Source organism: Vitis riparia, chromosome 11 (assembly GCF_004353265.1).
Source record: "Vitis riparia cultivar Riparia Gloire de Montpellier isolate 1030 chromosome 11, EGFV_Vit.rip_1.0, whole genome shotgun sequence".
Classification (NCBI taxonomy): domain Eukaryota; kingdom Viridiplantae; phylum Streptophyta; class Magnoliopsida; order Vitales; family Vitaceae; genus Vitis; species Vitis riparia.
Window position 1 is genome coordinate 17,269,162 of NC_048441.1, and position 20,332 is coordinate 17,289,493.

Here is a 20,332-nt window from a genome sequence, read left to right on the forward strand (position 1 = left end):
CCAAGAACACAAAAAATGAATGGGAAAAAAAGGCTTGGTCCACCAAGCACGTGTTTCAGCATTTCACATGAAAAGCTTGAAACAGGCAATAAGTAGTCCACAGTGCAATGATGTACAATAATATTCATACCAATATCCAGCTAGATTTTTATGCAAAACTTGCCAATTTGTTTCATACATAAAGAGTCCAACCATACAATCATGCAAGTTATAGCATTTGCACACATATGACTGGAACATGAATCAATGCATCAGTCACTAGGCTCAAAATTTGCAGGGAACGAACAGTTATGCAGAGCATCATAAAATAGAACTATGAAAGCAGATAGGTGTGGTATTTGTGACATACCCATCAAAATCAAAGTTCATTCTTGCAAACTTGACTAGCTTGATAGGTAAGAAGTGATTTGGAATAACATCAGGATCTAGACTCCAAATTTGCTGTAAATGTAACAGGGATGACAAAACAAGCCAAAATAAAGCAAGGGAACGAGCATCTGCATATCCATGAGGTCATCTTACAATAAGTTTGATCCGATTTCATGTGTGCACACATAATTGTGATTCTCTGTTCATCTAAGCTTGTTACTGAGCCAAAGATACTTAAAGTTGTGCAACAATCTATACTATTGAATTTTTGGTAACTAAGAATCAGCCCTCCAAATGCCAATCAGATGGAATGATTATATTCGGAAAAATAAAGATTGAAAGAAAGAAAGATAATCAGTAATTTGAGATACATATCTAAGTACTGAGAAGAAATAGGTTGATGCTGATCATAGAATCTCATCCAAATCAGTCACATTGCCCATCATTTAAGTGGCCTGTGTTATCATCCTTCTTTCCAATCAATCAAGTAATGAAAAGAAAATAAACCTTGTGATCTACTTCCAGAAACTTACAGGAGGGCCCTACAAATGCCATATATATATATATATATAGTTTGATGCAAGGGCTCAGAATCTCATTGAAGTGCATCGACTTGCTTATCACCTAAGAGGCAATTGTTATCATAGCTATTCCCAACCAAATGGTGAAGAAGCACTCCAGCAGCAACACTGACATTCAAACTCTCAACTGCCAAAAAGGACTGGAAGTCTTCAGTCAAGCACCTACGATCCATCTCTGAGGTATCCACATCTTCAACTTCTCCTGCAGTTACATGCACTGGAATGTTTCCAGGGATCCTAATTAACTGAGTACATGACCTCTCCACCAAAGGTCTCAACCCAGTGCCCTCACTGCCCAAAACAAGAATTGTGGGTGCACCAGGTGAAATCTCATTCAAAGGAATTGCTCTTGGAGATACTGAGCCTCCAAGAACCTGCCAACCATTTTCAGCAGATGATGTTAAGAACTGCATCATATTCTTGCAAAACCTGAGCTCCATCAACTCGAGGGAGCCTGCACTTGCTTTGCTCACAACGCCACTCAATGGAGCTGAGTTCTTTGCACATAATACCACCCCTGAAACTCCAAAAAAGTAAGCAGACCGAATAATTGCCCCCAAATTCTGAGGATCTGTAACCTCATCCAGTGCTACCCATAAGGGACCCTTCTCTCCCTCAGTTAAAACAGGGTCCAATTCCTTTATTTTTACCATCTCCAATGGAGAAGCATCTAGCACCAGTCCCTGATGGGGTCGGTTATCAACAACCATATTGAGATCATGCTTTGATAAGTCTTTAATGCTTAAACCAATTTTTTCTGCTAGCTTCAAAACCTTCTCAAACCCTTTCTTGTCCTTCTTCTTCCTATTATTACCACTCAAATCCAATCCTTCTTGAACATACAATGCATAAAATTCTCTTCTTCCAGCAGACAATGCAGCAAGAACAGGACCAACCCCATAAATTCCTTCACCAACAATCTTAGGTATTGTAGATTCAGTAGCTTCTTTCCATGTCTTTCTACCCCAATTTTCCTGCTTATTCCACCTTCGTAATTCTGGTCTCTCATATCTGCCTTTGACATCCCCAGTTTCCGTATACCTATCCTTAATCTTATCCCATCTTGGATCATCAATAACCTCCATTTCTTCTTCAGCACTTTCTTCTCTCTCCATATAACCATTTTTCTGACTCTCTACCATGTCTACCATTATATTCTTACTTCCCTCAGTCCCCGCTCTAAGTGTACCATTTTTTGGAAGAAGCTCCCTTGAACTGTGATTTTTCCCAAATCTTTCTGCTGATTCCTCCCAGGAAGAGCGACTAGTTTCTGCAGTTGTCACTTTCTCTGACCTTTTAGCTGATTTCTCCCGATAAGACTGATTATTTTTCAAATTCACCACTTTGTCTGAGCTTTTCCTTTCCTTAGCTCCCTTTGCTGTTAACCAGGGAAGTGCTTTCCCAGTTCTCATTGCACCACTGCCTCCAACAACTCTCGCAGAATATGAACTCGAAAAACTTCTACCTCTTAAAAAATTGTAACTTTGCACAACATTTTTGAGACGAAATCCACAGGAGACGCTTCTGGGTCTTCTTGTTGTGCCCTTTTCAAGGGCTTTCTGATGCAACTCAATCAAATTCCCAGTGGATTTCAACGAATGGGAGTTCTCATGGGGTTTGCAACCAAACCCACATGAGAGGGTTGCGCATTTCACCAAAATGGGGTTTTGTGAGGGTTTTGGATGAAATCCAATTGGCAAGAACTGGGTTTTCAATGTGTGGAACTTTCGGAAGCATATGGGCTGTGATGAAACCCTAATAGCCAAGGGAAATGCCTGGCACTTTGTGAAATTACAGTACATGGTATGAATTAAAAGGAGAAACTTTCCAGAAGATGAATCTGAAAACTTGAAGTAAAGGAGTTCAGAAACAGAAAAATCTAACCTTGATTACAAGTTTAAGAGGAATACTGAGAAAGTTCTCGATTGCATATTTGAACCAGAACCATGACTCGAGTCTGCGCCGTCTCCTCCTCTGTGAACCCGTGCTCAGGTAACCTACGACGTCGTTTAGCTCTTATCACAATGAAAACTGTCTTTATATTTTTTTTCAAATTAAAATAAAAATGACAAAAACTATATTTGCTTTTCTTTAATTTTTTTATGGTATATCCTAAAATTCAATTATTTCATAAGATATTGAAATAACTAAACTTGCAAGATAAACTATTCTTATAAAAAAAAATTGTAAAATTAAAAAATGAGAAGAAGAAAAAAATGAATACGAATGTTTAAAAAAAAAAGGATACTATGAAATAAATTGAATCAATATTTTATTAGACGTTTCTCTTTTTAACAAAGAGTCACCAAAAAAATTTGTTTCTGATCATCAATAAATTCTCATAATTTAATAAATTCTCATATTTTATAATACTCTTCATCGGATGATTATAAGAATATGTATCATTACAACATTACTACGAAAAACCCTATGGAAAAAAAATCCTAATGAAGAAAAAATAGTATAATGTTCTTTTGAACTACTACAATTGCCTCATTAAAAATTTTGTATGTAAAACTTAGTGAGACAAAACTTGTATGAAGGAAAAAAAAAAGTATAATATATCTATATCTGTGATGTCCCATATCGGATAGGGGAGAATGTTCCTGGCGCTATATATGTAGAGATTCCTCTTAACCAAGTAGACGCGTTTTAAAGCCGTGATGACTCCCTTGGGCCCAAAGCAGACAATATCTACATGGTTGGGTGCGGGTCGTTACAAATGGTATCAGAGCCGATCCCCGACCCCGATGTGGGGGTTTGTTTGGCTTTATCTGTTTGACCCCGCAATCCCATGAGACACAATGAGGACGTTGTGTCTGCATTTGGGGGAGGGGGTGTTTGTGATGTCTCACATCAGATAGGGGAGAATGTTTCTGGCGCTATATATGTAGAGATTCCTTTTAACCAAGTAGACGCGTTTTAAAGCCGTGATGGCCTCCTTAGGCTCAAAGCGGACAATATCTACATGGTTGGATGCAGGTCGTTACAATATCAATATTCTTCCTCTATGTAGACATGTTGGTGTAAAACTTTATATCTTGGAAGCAAGTTTACAAAATATTATGTCTGGTCATGTATAATCTACAACATACATTAGTGCACTAATGACATTGAAATAAAGGTACTTTTTTACTAAGTAGTTTTTTGTTATCTTTTTTAGGATGAAAGAAGTCTTTTTTCACTTTAGTGAATGAACTGCATTTTAATGGATGTGATGTCTCACATCAGATAGGGGAAAATGTTCATGGCGCTATATATGTAGAGATTCCTTTTTACCAAGTAGACGCGTTTTAAAGCCGTGATGGCCCCCTTAGGCTCAAAGTGGACAATATCTACATGGTTGGATGCAGGTCGTTACAATATCAATATTCTTCCTCTATGTAGACATGTTGGTGTAAAACTTTATATCTTGGAAGCAAGTTTACAAAATATTATGTCTGGTCATGTATAATCTACAACATACATTAGTGCACTAATGACATTGAAATAAAGGCACTTTTTTACTAAGTAGTTTTTTGTTATCTTTTTTAGGATGAAAGAAGTCTTTTTTCACTTTAGTGAATGAACTGCATTTTAATGGATGTGATTTGTTTGAAAATGTTTCAGGACTTTTTGTGTTAATTGATTGATTAACATTTTATTTGGAAAGTGTTTGATTTACAACTCAAGACAACATTTTTTGATTTTCCAAAATATTTCATTAGATAATTAACCACTCTTATACACTCTTTAGTGTAGGGACCCATCCCTGATGACACGTGGCACGCGTCCCCTGACGATACATGGCACGTGACCCTATCCGAAGTATCCACATCCGGATTTCCCCAAAAGTACACGTGGTGCGCTTTCCTACCCGGACCCCTGAAATAAAGAAGCACACGGGACTCGCAAAACATCCTATCCGGACCACCGCCATTACTCATCCGGCGACCTTTCATATTCTACCCGGAAATCGCAAAACATCCTATCCGGACCACTGCCATTACTCATCCGGCGACCTTTCATATTCTACCCGGATATGTTCATCCGAATCACTAGCCAAGCCAAGCATGCCTCACTACGTCATTCTGACATCCCATCACAAATCATATCCCAGTGCCTACAGAGTGAACAGACAGAAGTGACAGCAAGTCACTTCTCACGATCTCTGACAACCGTTCATAGGATGAGGATGTCCCTGCCACCACCTAGTAGCATCATGGTAAACCAAAAAGCCTTCCATCATTTATGGAGGAGAGAGAGTTTCCAAATACTATATATACAAACCTTCGCGCAAAGGAGAAGGTAAGCCTTTCAATACCTAGTAAAAGGCCAACTGTGCCCTCTTACCTTGTCTCTCTTTTCATGGCTGACAAAACCATCGGAGGGTGTGTCCGGACACCCTGTCCGGACGCCTTTTGCAGGAACAGCTGAATCAGGAATTCATATCAGTTGAGATCGTACGTCCATCCATTTGGCAACTACGTGGATCATTGGGAATACGAGGCCTCAACATTTAGGAGTTCCAATAAAATTGTAATAATTATACACCTCCATTTTAATACATACAAGAACGTAGCTCAATCAAATATATTACCTAACATTATTTTAAATATATTATGAGATATTAATCCTTATGGGAAATTATTTGCTTCAAGCATGTTAATTACTTAGGGATTTTATTGTTTCATGCATTTTGAATCTTTCGGGATTTTAACATATTTATGAATCTATATGCATTATATAATACATATTAATTCATTTAGGAACAATCAATTTTGATAGTTAGAACTATGATTAAGCATTAAAAGGGTTGATACAAGGTTTCTTGTAGAAACCTAATGCTATAATTTATCTTAAATACACTTTTGTATAATAACTCATTGATATCAAATACTTTTTTGTTTTTATACACTAGACTTCAAGTTCATTTACATTCAACAAGTTTGATGTCTTATAGACTACAAGTCTAAATACTCCTTATTTGGTCGACCGATCCAACTTGTTTGTATAGCATCTTCCATCTGGGTCACATAATTTTTTTTATGTCAACATTCTTCCATGATTCATTAGTTGGAATCTTTATCATTTCTCATTATGTTATAGACCGTTTGAAAATAAGACAAATGTATTATTAATGACAATATTATTTTATTATTATCGTTCTCTCATCATGTTTATAGCAAATATATGTTACTTTTACTTTTGGGTATGTAGATATTCATACCTATTCATTCAATTTGTAACTCTTTAGGGGGTATTTATTCAATATATGTCTCTTCAAGGATTTAATATGTCCCTATTCAAGGGTTCTTTATTCAATAATTATCTCTTCAAGGGTTATTTATTCCATGGTTGCCTCTTCAAGGGCTATAAGTTCCTTCATTTTGAACTGGTAAATCATTTTGTAGCATGTTTTTCATATATATATATATATATATTGTGTTTTTCTTTTCCAAGAAATTATATCATTTGAGCCAACAAACTACATTTCAAGTGATTATTGCATTCATTTGTAGTTATAATAGCTACTTGTCCTATGAGGATATTAATGTTTGCTTCAATTATTTTACTATGCTTCATGTGTATATATACTATTATGTTAGTTAATTATTCTTCATCGATATTAACACTTGTATAAAAAAAATTCTAAGAATTCTCACATTGTTATTCTAAAACCAACTTCCTCCTTTTAATGGTGAGAAAATTTATCTCATTGAAATAATAATTTGCAAAACATGTCATACGACCCTTTAAAAATATAAATAAACAAAGCACTAAATAAAAACTTCTAGTTTTATAATATATTTGCATGACTTGTAATTAGTTGATGCATTATTATTTACCTCAGGACCATGTTAGTCATATTAGATTTTTTTTGAATTTGATAGAATGTAAAGTATCATTTACATGAAATTTTATGTCATTACTAACATAATTTTATCCCTTTAGGAGTTCATAGTCAAGCTTACTCAATATATATTAATATCAACTAATACATATTGTCATGGATTTAGTCTTTTCCTAAACTCGTACGACACTTAGACAATTCAAGACATTTGATCTTACTAAATCAGTCTTACTCTCAATGCTTAGCTTGATAGGTTAAGATGTTCACGACTTAAAAACTTTAAAAGGTGTAGTAAGCAATTCTTAAAAAATGAAAGCTTTTATTGCTTAAAGAAAGTTTTACAAGTGCTTTGGAACTCATTTACTTGGTTAGTTAGGTTATTAGGTGGTTTTAAGGAGGTGTCTTGACCAAATGAGACCTTAACCTATTTATAGGTACCAATGGAACTCTCTAAAACCTTGGAGGGTTCCTTACAACTCAATAATAATTTAGAATTCTCTACACTAGTCTATGTACAAGATGACTTTGAAAGATTTTAGAACACTCCACACTATTCCAATACTCTCCTAGCCAAGTTTAGAGATGTGTGGACATCTCTAACCCCCCTCTAGAAGCTTCCATATTCTTTCACTTTGTAGCTAAGTGTAGATGTCTTCAGGCGTCTTTAGAAGTTTTCCACCTCCTATATAAGCTCATGAGGAGGGTCATTTGAAGCATCCTGTGATAATATGTGTAAAATATATGAGATAGATATATTAGAAATAAATCTACTTGATATTATGAACACACGACTAATAAATATAATATATACATGTATTAAAAAAAATTATTTCACATAATTTCTGCATAACTTTTGATAATGAGAATATATAAATTTATAAAACTTCAAACTATAAGTCATACTTTTTATAATATAAAATATATAAGATAATAGCTTGAGATAGCTTTTAGCTATATAATTACAGATAAAAATTTTATATATAACTTTTAGTTATACAATGGAATTAGAAATTATTTGTATATCATATCATATCATATGCAAAATATTATTATTTTTTATTATAAAAATATATAAATAATATCTACATAATTGTTTTTTATGGTATGTTAGAATTAAAAATGATTTATATATCATATTATATACAAAATATTAATTTTTTATTATTATGAAAATATGCAAATAATATCTACATATTTATTTTTCACTTTCTTCATTTTATGAATAACTAAAAAAATTATTAAAAATCCAAATGGTATCTACAAAGATTAAGAGTCCACTTAAATTTTTTTATTTTTAAGTATTAAAATTATTAAAAACACTTCTTAAAATCATTATTAAAAACACTCTAGTATAAAATCACAATTTAAGAATTATGTGGATTAAACCCTAAAATGAATTGAGAATATCATGTTTATTCTACAAATCAAAGGACGACATTAAAAGTCACAAAACCTCCACAGGAATCACTAAATATGTAAGTGCCATAGTTTATAAGACTTACCGAGTCTACCCCTACTCCAAGACACAACCGATTCTCTCTCTATAACGCTCTCACTCTCTCGATTAACCCCAAAACCCTAAAGCCCAAAATCAGAAAAATCGCACACCAAGCCCTCCTCTCATCATCATGGGCACTCCGGAAACGTCCAGGGAACCCTGTCCCGATCGGATCCTCGACGATGTCGGCGGCGCCTTTGGCATGGGCGCGGTCGGCGGCTCGGCTTTCCACTTCCTCAAGGGCATCTACAACTCCCCTAAGGGCGAGCGCCTCATCGGCGGCTCCCAAGCCGTGAGGATGAACGCGCCGCGGGTTGGTGGCAGCTTCGCCGTCTGGGGAGGCCTCTTCTCCGCCTTTGATTGCACCATGGTCTACGTCCGCCAGAAGGAGGATCCCTGGAATTCTATCATCGCTGGTGCCGCGACCGGCGGGTTCCTCCAGATGCGTCAGGGATTAGCCGCTTCCACTCGATCGGCCATCTTCGGCGGCGTACTATTGGGTCTCATTGAGGGAGCTGGGATCATGCTGAACAAGGTCCTGAGCGCTCCTCAAAATCTTCCAATGACGATGGAAGAGCCTGTGCCCGGCATGACTCCCGGTCCCGTATCCGGATATCCGATGGGTCAGTTACCTGGCATGACTCCGCCTGCGCCACCGGCGCCGGAGCCTTCTTCTGGTTCAAGTTCGTGGTTTGGAGGGTTGTTTGGCGGGGGAAAGAAGCAAGAACCGGCTGCGAATAGTGGAAGCAAGACGGAGATTTTGGAGAGCTTCGACACGCCTACACCGATGCCAAGTTTTGAGTACAAGTGAATTATGGGGTTTTGAGGTCTTTTTTCTGGTAAAAGACCAAAGGAGGGATTTGAAATTTATTTATTGCTAGGATCTGTTATCATGAACTTGGCCTCTGAAATCTAATATCAACTTCTTTTCGCTGTTTCCATCATATAGAATATAGTTATAGGATTGTATAATAATGCTTTTTGGTATTAGATGAGGTTATTTTGAGAAAAGTTAAATAGTGATTAAGTATTATTTATTGATTCATATATTTTCTTTAGGCCTTGTCAATGTTATTTTGATTTCTTTTCATATTTATGATACACAAACTGTGAAAGGAAATTAGAAAATTTTGTTAGTTCTGCTTCTCTCGTGGAGAATAAAAGAACTATGTTGCTTGCTAACCATTGTTCTCTTGTATGCTTCAATCCATGGGGGGAAGGGAAACAACATCGGTGGCTCAAAACTGATTATATTGATTATTTTGTGTTATGATCTTTTGATTCAAATTGGTGGGAGACCTTTTAGTGACCCTCTGTGTGTGTGTGGGAGGCCTTTTGTGGCCTTTTTGTGGGTGTGTTAGTTCTCATAGTTGGGTGTGTGTGTGGGGTGGGGAGAGACGAGAGAACCTTTTAGTGACCTTTTTGTTTGTGTGTGTGTGTGTGTTAATTCTCATGGTTGGGTGGGTTAGTTTGGTTTGGAGAGGGAGGAGACCTTGCCCAGATCCATATGTGAGACGAAATTCTCTTTCCAAAGGTGAGAGTAACTGACACAACAATGAGCCTGAGAACAAACCCTGTCTCCTAGGGCACACTTTCATGTTTGTGTGTTGCTACTCTGTTTACCATCTTCCTTACCTTTCCATAGGCCATGGCGAAAGCTCTCATAGACCTGTCTCCTACTCAGAATCCTTCTATTGATGGGCTAGAGTTATTTCTAAGCTAAATCCTTTATTAGCCAGGGAAGGAAAAACCATTTATTTCTTCTTCCCTCAAAATAACCATGTTTAACCTCATTAAGATTGAAATTCCTGACAGTCCCAACCTTGGCTCAGTTTGGGTCATGATGAAAATTAGCGTTCTCAGTTCCTGATTCAACCATAGAATTCAAATCTTCAACGAGGTTTTTCCCCTCATACTATAATTTGATGTTCCACAAACAGGTCTTTCCACCTTGTGGAAAGTTAGGCCTCCTTATATATAAGTTGAATCTCTGTTATCTTATGTTTCTAATTTGACTTGTCCCATATGCAAAACTGCAACATATGTGCTTAGCATCCTCATTCAATTCAAGCATGCATTCATTTTCTTGCTTAGAACTTGGAAATTTTTGGTGCCCAAGCGTACATTTGTTTCTGGATAATATTTACTCTTTATAGGTTAATTAATTAAGTAGATTGGATTTAATTTGCGTAATGCTGCTGAAGTAGAACAGTTGGTGGAATGAAACTTTCAATTTGACAGTGGGTGCTTATGCTGAATATATCAAATTGTATCCAAAAGTTGCTTCAGACTTGTTCTTGAGATGGGTTAACATCATCAGTACTTGGATTTAACCCTTTTTTAGTGGAGTGTCTTTTAAGAAGATTTTCATTTGCCCATCAAAAGAAAAAGTACTTGGTTCAATTTTTGCATTAATGCTCATGGTGGAAATGTTTCGACTGTGATATTGTTCTTGTTGGTGTTTCTCAAGTTTGCTTATGTCATGTTTAGGGACTTCAGTTTACACTACTGGCTAAACCTAGAGGAATGGAGTGGTGGTGTTAGATTGACAGTCAGATGTAAAATCTCAATCTTCCATGTATGAGCATTAATTCTGAGAACTTTTGAGATTGAATAGGCTAGCTGATATAAGCTGCACTGTGACTTAGATAGGTGTCGTAACATTGGAAACTGGCATGTAATGAGAAATTGGCCAGGACTCCTGAGTCCATCACATATTCCAGCTTCAAATCTGATGGGAATGACAATTTGGTCTTTCAGAATTTAGACAGCTTATAGTTGGGTTCCCAGAAATCATGAAGTTTGCTTTCTCTGTCTTGTTCACATATTTTGATCATGTCAAGGCTGACAGGCGGAGGCATAGAGACTCAGTGGAAGTGAAATCCATCAGGGATGGAATGCAATGGTGGTTACACAAATGTCTTAATATTATCAAAACTTCTTCTTCTTCTTCTTCTTCTTCTTCTTCTTCTTCTTCTTCTTCTTCATTTTTCTTTTTTGGTTACGGGATTCTATTCCATGCGTGATCTGAGTGCCCTTGTAATACTTTTTCCCGAGAAAAAACCCATATCCTGATTTAAGAATATGTTAGGACCAGAGTCTTCTTGAAGACTCAGTCATTTAGATTATGTCTAAATGATATTAAGCATTGTCTATTCTTTTTCTTAGGATTAGTCTTTTTAATCAACTGGATTATAATGAATTAAAAAAATATATATTGAAAGGAACTGTCTTATTAATATATTATTTGTAGTTATCTTTGGTTCAAGAAAATTTGAGGGTTATCTTTGGTTCAGGAAAATTTGAGGGAAAATATAAAAGAAAGGAAATAAAGAGGAAAAGTAAGAAGAAAATAAAAAATAATATAAATTTAATAAATTATTTTATATGTGTCTTCAAATTCATTTTATTTATTTTTAAATATATAAATTTTAAATTAACTTTAATTATATATTAATTTTTTATTGCTAAACCAATATGAGAAAATTATTTTTTTTGATAATTTTTATTTTCTTTCTCTAGTATTTTCTAGAAACTAAATATAGTCTCAAGGAAAAAATCAAGGAAAATGTTTAAATATTTTTTTCAATATTTTCTTTCCTAATTTTTTTTCCTTCCCATTTTTCATGTCAGTCAAAGTAAGGAAACTGATTCCTTAGCATTTTTTTTTCCTTTCCCAGCCATTTTCCGGGGACCAAACATTCCCTTAGTTATCTTTGTTTGCCATTTGGTATTAAAAAATTAATCTTTTATAAAAATGTCTCTCAATTTATTTCTAGAATTGGAAAGTGGGAAAGACATAACCCCCCTTATTAATTACTTGCTATAAAATCGAGCTTTTATAAAATTGAAGGATTATTTTTATAGATGAAATTATTTTCCATGTATTTATAAACTTAAAATTACCAAAAAACTAGAAAGAAAGTTAATTACAAATTTTAAATTCCAACCAAATAATTGTATTCTGACAAAATGAGACGGCTCACATGTTGTGGGGGGCCATTTTTCCAGATTTCAATAATGGTGTAAGAAATTTGATTGAAGGGGTTGGGGTGGGGGGCAAATTTTTTACAATAGTAGAAATTGGAAACAAAAAAAAAAAAAAAATTGAAGCAAAAAGAATCAAATGCTTCAATGAAATGATTTCTTAAAATATTATAAAAATTTCAAACCATATACATCATGTATAAATCATAGGGATAATTGTGTTTAAGGGTCTCCACTTCTTATAAATGGGTTTTAGATTTCATATAAAATACATATTTGAGCTATGTAATTAATATAAAGGATATTTGAAGAATTTATCAATTGAAAATATCAGTAATATTATTAATGTGTTTTTTTTTTCAATTTTCTATATTTATTTAAAATAATTTTTTATTACATTCTAATATTTTTTATTCAAAAAATATGAAAATTGTATTACATTTAGCAATATTTATTATTAAAATATTTAAAATTTAGAAATAATTTTTTTATTATATTATTCAACATATAAAAATAATAATTTATGAATTAATGAATTTTATAAATAATTTTTAGTATTTTTATTTATGAGGTATGCATATTTATATATTAAAAAAATATGAAAGAAAAAAAAAAAGATGATATACCTTATTACTTATCTGATCAATATAAGATATAAATATCATTAGGATAACTTATCTTATCTTATTATTTGTGATAAAAAATAATATTTATTTTGAATCCATTGAAGTAGGAAAAAAAAAAATTTATTTATATATTTAGGTAAATAATAATTCTCGTCAGTACATAGATTTGTAAATCATCGGAATGTGAAGACCGTTAAAAGACAATCATACCTAAAAATTGCCCCTCGGTCTCAACCATTGATCGGATAATACGATAAATAAAAATAAAAATTAAAAGGAAAGGGTAGATCATGCCATTCCTAAAGCTGTTGCTCTCACTCCCACTCCCACTCCCCCACTCCCCATCCACCACAATCCCCCTCACCTCCATTTCAATCGTCGCCCATCTCCGCCGATCCATGGCCACTGCTGCTGTCGCCGAGCCCGTTTCACCGTCCAACACCCGCGTCGGCTGGATTGGAACCGGCGTGATGGGGCGGTCGATGTGCGCTCATCTGATGAAAGCGGGTTATACTGTAACCATTTTCAACCGCACCATCTCCAAGGCACAACCCCTCCTCGACATGGGGGCTCACCGCGCCTCCTCTCCTCTCGCTCTCGCCTCCAATCCGACGTCGTTTTCTCCATTGTCGGCTTCCCCTCCGACGTCCGCTCCGTCCTCCTCGACCCCTCCTCCGGCGCCCTCTCCGGACTCCGCCCCGGTGGAGTCCTCGTCGACATGACCACCTCTGATCCTTCACTCGCAGACGAAATCGCCTCCTCTGCTGCCTCCAAGGGCTGCTTCTCCGTTGACGCCCCCGTCTCCGGCGGAGACCGGGGCGCCAAGAACGGCACCCTTGCTATCTTCGCCGGCGGGGACGAGTCCGTCGTCAGGCGCCTGAACCCCTTATTTTCCCATCTGGGCAAGGTTAACTACATGGGTGGCCCTGGAAAAGGGCAATACGCGAAGCTCGCGAACCAAATCACCATAGCTTCGACTATGCTTGGACTGATAGAAGGGATGATGTATGCTTACAAGTCTGGTCTCGATGTGGCTTTGTTTTTGAACGCAATTTCCACCGGCGCTGCCGGCTCAAAGTCGTTGGATTTGTATGGGAGTAGGATTTTGAAGAGGGATTTCGAGGCTGGTTTCTTTGTGAATCACTTTATTAAGGATTTGGGGATATGTTTGATTGAGTGTCAAAAAATGGGGCTTTCTCTTCCTGGTTTGGCACTCGCTCAGCAGCTCTATCTCTCACTCAAGGCTCATGGGGAGGGCAATTTGGGTACCCAAGCTCTTATCTTGACGCTTGAGCGTCTTAATAACGTTACTCTTCCACCTTCTTCTGCTCCTTCATCTTAGATTGGTTAGTATGAGAATTTGATCTTGCTCTACTATTATTAGTGTAATGGGGTGCTTGCTTGGTTTAATTCAAGTTGTATGGATTCTGATAAACAATCTGGTAATTCCTTTGGACATCTTTTAATTGAGCGTACAATAAATGTTTGCTAGATCTTTCTTCTGTATTGGGTTTCTTTTGGTTTTTTCTTTTTTCTAGATATAGCAGAAATTTCTTTGTCTCCTTTTTTCTTTTTTCTTATAGGTCCATATTGCATATAGGGGTTGGACACTTAAGCCACTAAGAGCATAAGTTCTTATTATGTAGTGAAAATGGATTTTCTAAGCACGGAGAGAATATAGAAGATAGAAGAGCACAAGGAAGCGAGTAGAGATACATGTAAAGAAATTATACCTGTCTATGAAAGGGACTGTAATTGGTGATACACATGGTGGAATTTTCTTTTTGATAGGCAAATAAAGATGTGTTAAACAGAACCTAGCAAAAAAAGGAGGCTTACTCCATGAGCAGAGGAGGTATCGAAAGGGAACCCACATGTTGGAACTTTTTGCAAGTTATTAAACTTAGGTCATGCTGGTGGCAGAAAATAAGCCTCATATGAAACCTGATTCTGCAATCCCCCACAAAAGATGCACCTTTGCGGCCTTGGCCACAAGTATATAGTGTAATTTTACAAGACCTTGAAACTATGGTCTTTTGGTGCATTAACAAACATGGTTTAGTGAACATCTTGCTTGTTGCTAGGATCCATGGTTGGAGGGCTAATGGAGAGTCTAAGCTAATAAGGTAAAGATGAAGAGAACCCACTGGGTTTTTTCCTATATGCTCCTGAACATAAGAGAGAAAGAGCTTTCTTCTTGAGCCCTTTTTTTACTTCCTATTTTTCCTTTTTCCTTTTTGCCTGGAATCAAACCTGGAACATCCTCAATCCCTTGTCATCTGAGCTAGGCCTTATGACCTCTTGTCAAGCTTTTCTATTTACGCTTTGATATCAAGCTTGATGCACATTGCAGTCCAAGGGATATTGTTAAAGGATAAGCCGAATAATCATTTCTGAATCAATGAATGGTGCTATTCTGTTTCCTTAAGAAAAGGTTCGAAACCTATGTAACAAGAAGATGGAATTTTTAACAAGAATTTTTTTTTATCTTTTTCTGTATATTGATGCTGGATGATGACTATGCATTATGATATGATATGTCGCATCCTAATTTTTGTGAAAAAACCCTACTATAAAGCATAAGCTAGAGATATGATGAGCCAAATGTTGAGTGACTATTACTCATCATGACATGTTTTTAGAATTTTTTTTTTTTTTTTTGCCTTCTTACAGCATGTCATGTTTTATCAACACCTTGGCTTCCTAAATCCTAAATTCTCAAATGCCCAATTACCAAGACTGAGAAATTTGGTTCTGCATCCAATTTGGCATCATGTGAGCATTAACACTAAAATCAGGAGCAATTCCTGCTGAAGCTTCAAGATCAAAGGATGTACAAGGATGAGGAAGATAGGGTGGTTTGGACGAAGTCGAAGAGCAGTAAGTTTTTGGTCAAATCCTTCTATTGTGCTTTGGAGTTGGGTGACCCAATTTTGTTTCTGATGAGTATCATTTGGAGGTCATGCGTGCCACCTAAAATGACCTTTGTTTGAATGGTGATGTGGGAGAAAGCCTTAACATTGGATTAGGTCCAGAGGAGGGGGGGTGTTCTTAGGCAAACAAATGTCATAATGAAGAAGAATCTGTGGATCACACCCTTGTCCATCGTGTTAAGATAAGAGTTCTATGGGCAGCTGCTTTTTACTCTCTTTGGAGTGTCTTGGGCTCCATCTTCTTTAGTTAGAAAGATGGTATGATTCCTTTTTGGGCTGAAATCGTAAAAAGAATTGGAAGGCTGCCCCTCATGTATCTTTTGGACAATTTGGAAGGAAAGGAATATGATTGTCTTTGATAATGTGGAGCTTTTGAATCAAATGATGAAAAACCTTTTCATTTGTAATCCATGGTCTTGGTCTAGGGTGTTTGTAGATGAGGCTCATTATCTCTAATTTGCTTCAATGATTGGCTAGGATCTAAGTGAGGGTAGGTGATGGTTTTTGTTTCTTCCTCTTCTCTCTTGGTTTTGTGTATACTTCCAGTACACTTTGGGACACTCTTTTAGCACCTATATTTTTTATATTCTATTTGTTTTTACCTATCAAAAAAAAGAAAAAGAAAAAAAAAACACTATTAGAATCAATTGTTGCTTTAAATTTTTTCTCATGTGCCTTGTAAATTTATTTTCCCAGTGAGTGTAAGAGATTGAAGTAGAGCTGCAGTACTTCAATTAAGGCACATTAATCTTTCTGTTTCTGCACATTTTTAATATAAAAAAGCTTTAGTGTTGACTTACCAAGACAGAAGCTTTTCTCTTCCTTTGTCCCTCACCTAGAAAAGTTTAATCACCTAGGTATGGCCTAGGCTCCTAGTTTCACTAATTTTTCTTAAGCCCGAAGGTGATTCCCATGCAATAGGAAACTTGAAGATAATAGGAATTTCAGATGCTTTATACCTGCTGCTGCCTTTTTTGTATTTTTCCCCTTGGAAATTTTAACTTGGAATCTCTTCCATCCCAACATTTTGCCACTCAAGCCAGTCCAAAAGGGTCAGCCTTTTTATTGGCTGGGTAAGGAGCAGAAGGTTGTCTGTCATAAGGGCCAAAGACAAGGATGTTTCTAGACAGCTTTAGGCATCAAAGTGCTTCTGTTGTCAGTTCGATGGTGAGGATCCAAGGAGTGGGAAGTTTCTTGGGTTCAGGTGCAGAGAAGGGAAGAGGGTCATCTGGGAGCTTTCTGTTTTACTAGGTTGTTAGGGCTTTGGTTTTGTATTGGGTGGTGGTGGTTGTGGCTATTTTCCTTTTGCTTGTCTTTTGGCAGTCTTTGTATAGTCCTTGTATACTTTGATGCACATTTAATTTAATTGCTTATTTTACCTTTCAAAAAAAAAAAAAAACTTATTTGTAGAATTTATGTCTGTCATTGGAGGGTGAAGATGGTGTTGAAGCTCCTGAACAGAATTGAACCCAAGTCAGGAATGATTTCCCAAACGTTATGATTTTTAATATCAAAATATATGAAATAATTGACCTCATTCCTATCCCCAACAAAAAAAAGTGTCATCGGATATGAAATTCCGAATGTCCCTGGCATCTACCCATACCGTGATTTTGAATCAACAGATTCATTGAACAACTCTTGAGTAAACTAATAATAAAATAAGAACTGTGTCGTGTAACTTCATTCAAAAATGAAACTTTCTTTGCGTCACTTTTACTGGTAGGCCCACAGGCATCTTCTCTTTGCTCGACTCTAGGTCATGGAAGAGAATAACATATGGCCATGCTTGGTCTTGAACAAGTGGGTGTTAAAAATTGAACCGGAAAACCTCAATATTAGTGAGGATTCGGCGTCTAATACAGAAAAAAAAACAAAAGAAGCATTTTTTCCGGGATCATCAACAATCAGCCACCCTGACATACTTCATGCTTACCCACCAACTTTCTAGAAAGATGGCCATGGACTTGTAGTCACAACCATTTTGATTGGCAGACAAAAGAGTCAACTATGATACAAAGCATCTATGTCAAGAGCCAAATTTGAATTGTCTCCTTGATCTGGTCAAAGATCACTCTGTTTGCTTACCATTTTCTAATCAGTTGGATGTGTCTGAAAGGAAACTAAGCTAATCTTGTAAGCAAATATCATTATTTAGCTTCTCTTGAAGGATTTTCACCTTGTAAGCATGGTCTAGAAATTTTCATATCTGAGCAAACAAGTTACAACAAGAAAAAAGTTCTGCTGAGTTTCTCTTAATTCCCAATTAAAGAAATAAAATTGTTTCCTGTTACCAGAGGCTGACTTATGTAAACCATCTGTTTAGATGTTGCACTTGATGTCCCAACTTTTAAGCAGCCTTTAAATTCTTGTTTAGGTTAACTTTCTTTTACTTAGCTTGTGTCAAATTGTCAATCATTTTGCCTTGAAATTCCTTTTTAATTCAAACTGTAGTTCAGTTTTCAATGTTATGAAGGAGCCCAAAATGCCAATTTCCTCCATTATTGACTTGTCAATGCCAATTAACTTACTGCTATAATCGACGATCTTACTATTTTGAAGGTAATCTTGTTTTGGTTGAAGTTTTTTATGCACTCTTCAAATCTCCCTTCTTTGTGTTCCACCTTTGGTGCCTTCCTCATGTGCTGAATGTACCCAACAGATTGAGCTGGTAGGAGTAGCTTGAAAGAGAGATAAAGTGTCTCTCTCTTCTAACACTTAGGTGGTGTTTGTTTTTTGGCTGAATAAAAAAAACCAAATATTTTGATTTTTTCTATTCAGTTAAAAGTAACCTGTTGACATCATCCAACATAACTAAAGTGAATTTATTATTAATAGGTTCAGTTTAGTTATGTTGGATGGTATCAATAGGTTACTTTTAGCTGAATAGAAAAAGCTAAATATTTTGACTTTTTCTATTCAGCCAAAAAACAAACACCACCTTAGTCAGGACTCTGCTCATGTGCTAGCCCTCGAACCCTTCTAATGAGATCTCAATTGAATTTGGATTAGAGTAGAGTGGAAGTGTGAAGTTTGAATAATTCTAAAACAGACCTATTTGTATTACCCAGTTTAGTTTCTCTTTGGAAGAAAGGAATTAATGCCATGGATTCTACTTCATGACAAGCGCCAATGGACCCCTAAACAAGGCCCAACATCCACAAAGCTTGAGGCCATATTGCAGTCCAATGTTTTATCTTGGAATTCTTTTAACCAGAAGCCAGAATTTGAGTACACTCACGTGGTCATTTCATAGTTCAAAATGGGGAAACAAGAAGGCAATTCATTGAAACGATGACAATTGACAGGCCTTGAAGGTAGGTAAAGAATCTGACTTCTAACTGCAAATTCCACCAATCAAATTTATTTCATATATGAAGTGTTGACTTTGAAATTATGATGGCATGGATTCAGGGTGAACCTTCAACAATGGCGTGCTCATCTAGAAAATTTCCCTAGTTCAGTCCAATGCCATGTTTTGAACGCCATGCTCCACGTCCTTGTGTATTTATCACGTTGGCGTGCTAAAACATTTAACAGAAGAAAAAAAAGAAAAAGAAGCCAATTTTGATTGACTTTTCCACTTACGTGCAGCCTGCCAATTGTGATGCAGGGAAAAGAGATCTTCATCGTAACAACTACGATGTGGCTGCTCTTGCACACGTCTGAAGTTTTTTAACTTTTTTCCATTGACTTCAATAAAATTTAGCATAAATTATCAAAGAATAAATCATTTTGCTCCCACACGAGGAGAGGCTCTCTCTCTGCGTGTTTCTGTAACCTTTTTTTTTTCTTTCTTCTGAGGAAGAAGGTTGGTAGAAGTTTCACCCACGAAACTTCATCTAGAATTTCCGACACCCTTTGAATGGAAAGGAAAACAGATTCCAAATTTCCATGGTTTGAACTCAGCTGCTTGTTTTCAAGTTCCAGTGTGTTTGGACACACATATACTACTACGACTACTACCCTGGACTCTCAAGTCTGAAGCCCACTGTGTATCACCATGGTAGTTTAAGCTCACCACTTTCATCTTCAACCTTTGAAACCCACGTCCCAAATGTCGAAAACACCCCCACCTTCTGTCCAAATCCACTTCTACGCCCTCTCTATCCTCCTCTTCTCTTTAACCTTTTATGGGAATTCTCAGGCCAGTGATCAGGAGCTCTCAATCCTACTGAAACTTAAGCAACACTGGCATAATCCGCCAGCCATCGATCACTGGACTTCGTCCAATTCATCCTACTGCACATGGCCGGAGATTAAATGTGCAGAGGATGGCTCTGTCACTGGAATCCTTCTTGTGAACATCAACATCACCAACGAAATCCCACCCTTCATTTGTGACCTGAAGAACATCACAACCATTGATCTCCAACTCAACTACATCCCTGGTGGATTCCCTACAGGTCTGTACAACTGCACCAAGCTTGAGTACTTGGACCTCTCTCAAAACTACTTCGTTGGCCCCATTCCGGCGGATGTTGACCGCTTGTCACCTCGGCTGT

At 36.6% G+C, this 20,332-nt stretch overlaps 3 protein-coding genes and 1 pseudogene across 3 annotated transcripts; 2 read left to right on the forward strand and 2 right to left on the reverse strand.

Moving 5' to 3' along the window:
* Positions 1 to 653: 653 nt before the first annotated feature.
* On the reverse strand, positions 654 to 2,945 carry LOC117924550. Its single transcript, XM_034843197.1, has one exon. It carries the CDS (start codon positions 2,750 to 2,752, stop codon positions 965 to 967), a length of 1,788 nt encoding a protein of 595 aa, XP_034699088.1. The 5' UTR covers positions 2,753 to 2,945; the 3' UTR covers positions 654 to 964.
* A 5,360-nt stretch (positions 2,946 to 8,305) lies between these two features.
* On the forward strand, positions 8,306 to 9,326 carry LOC117925457 (mitochondrial import inner membrane translocase subunit TIM17-2-like). Its single transcript, XM_034844468.1, has one exon. It carries the CDS (start codon positions 8,412 to 8,414, stop codon positions 9,090 to 9,092), a length of 681 nt encoding a protein of 226 aa, XP_034700359.1. The 5' UTR covers positions 8,306 to 8,411; the 3' UTR covers positions 9,093 to 9,326.
* A 3,857-nt stretch (positions 9,327 to 13,183) lies between these two features.
* LOC117925456 (probable 3-hydroxyisobutyrate dehydrogenase-like 1, mitochondrial) lies at positions 13,184 to 14,400 on the forward strand. The gene is given in 2 exon segments (XM_034844467.1): positions 13,184 to 13,494; positions 13,497 to 14,400. Coding segments are annotated over 2 exon segments (1,050 nt in total). The 5' UTR covers position 13,184; the 3' UTR covers positions 14,237 to 14,400.
* A 5,661-nt stretch (positions 14,401 to 20,061) lies between these two features.
* LOC117924810 overlaps positions 20,062 to 20,332 on the reverse strand; it is a 3,226-nt pseudogene continuing 2,955 nt past the window's right edge.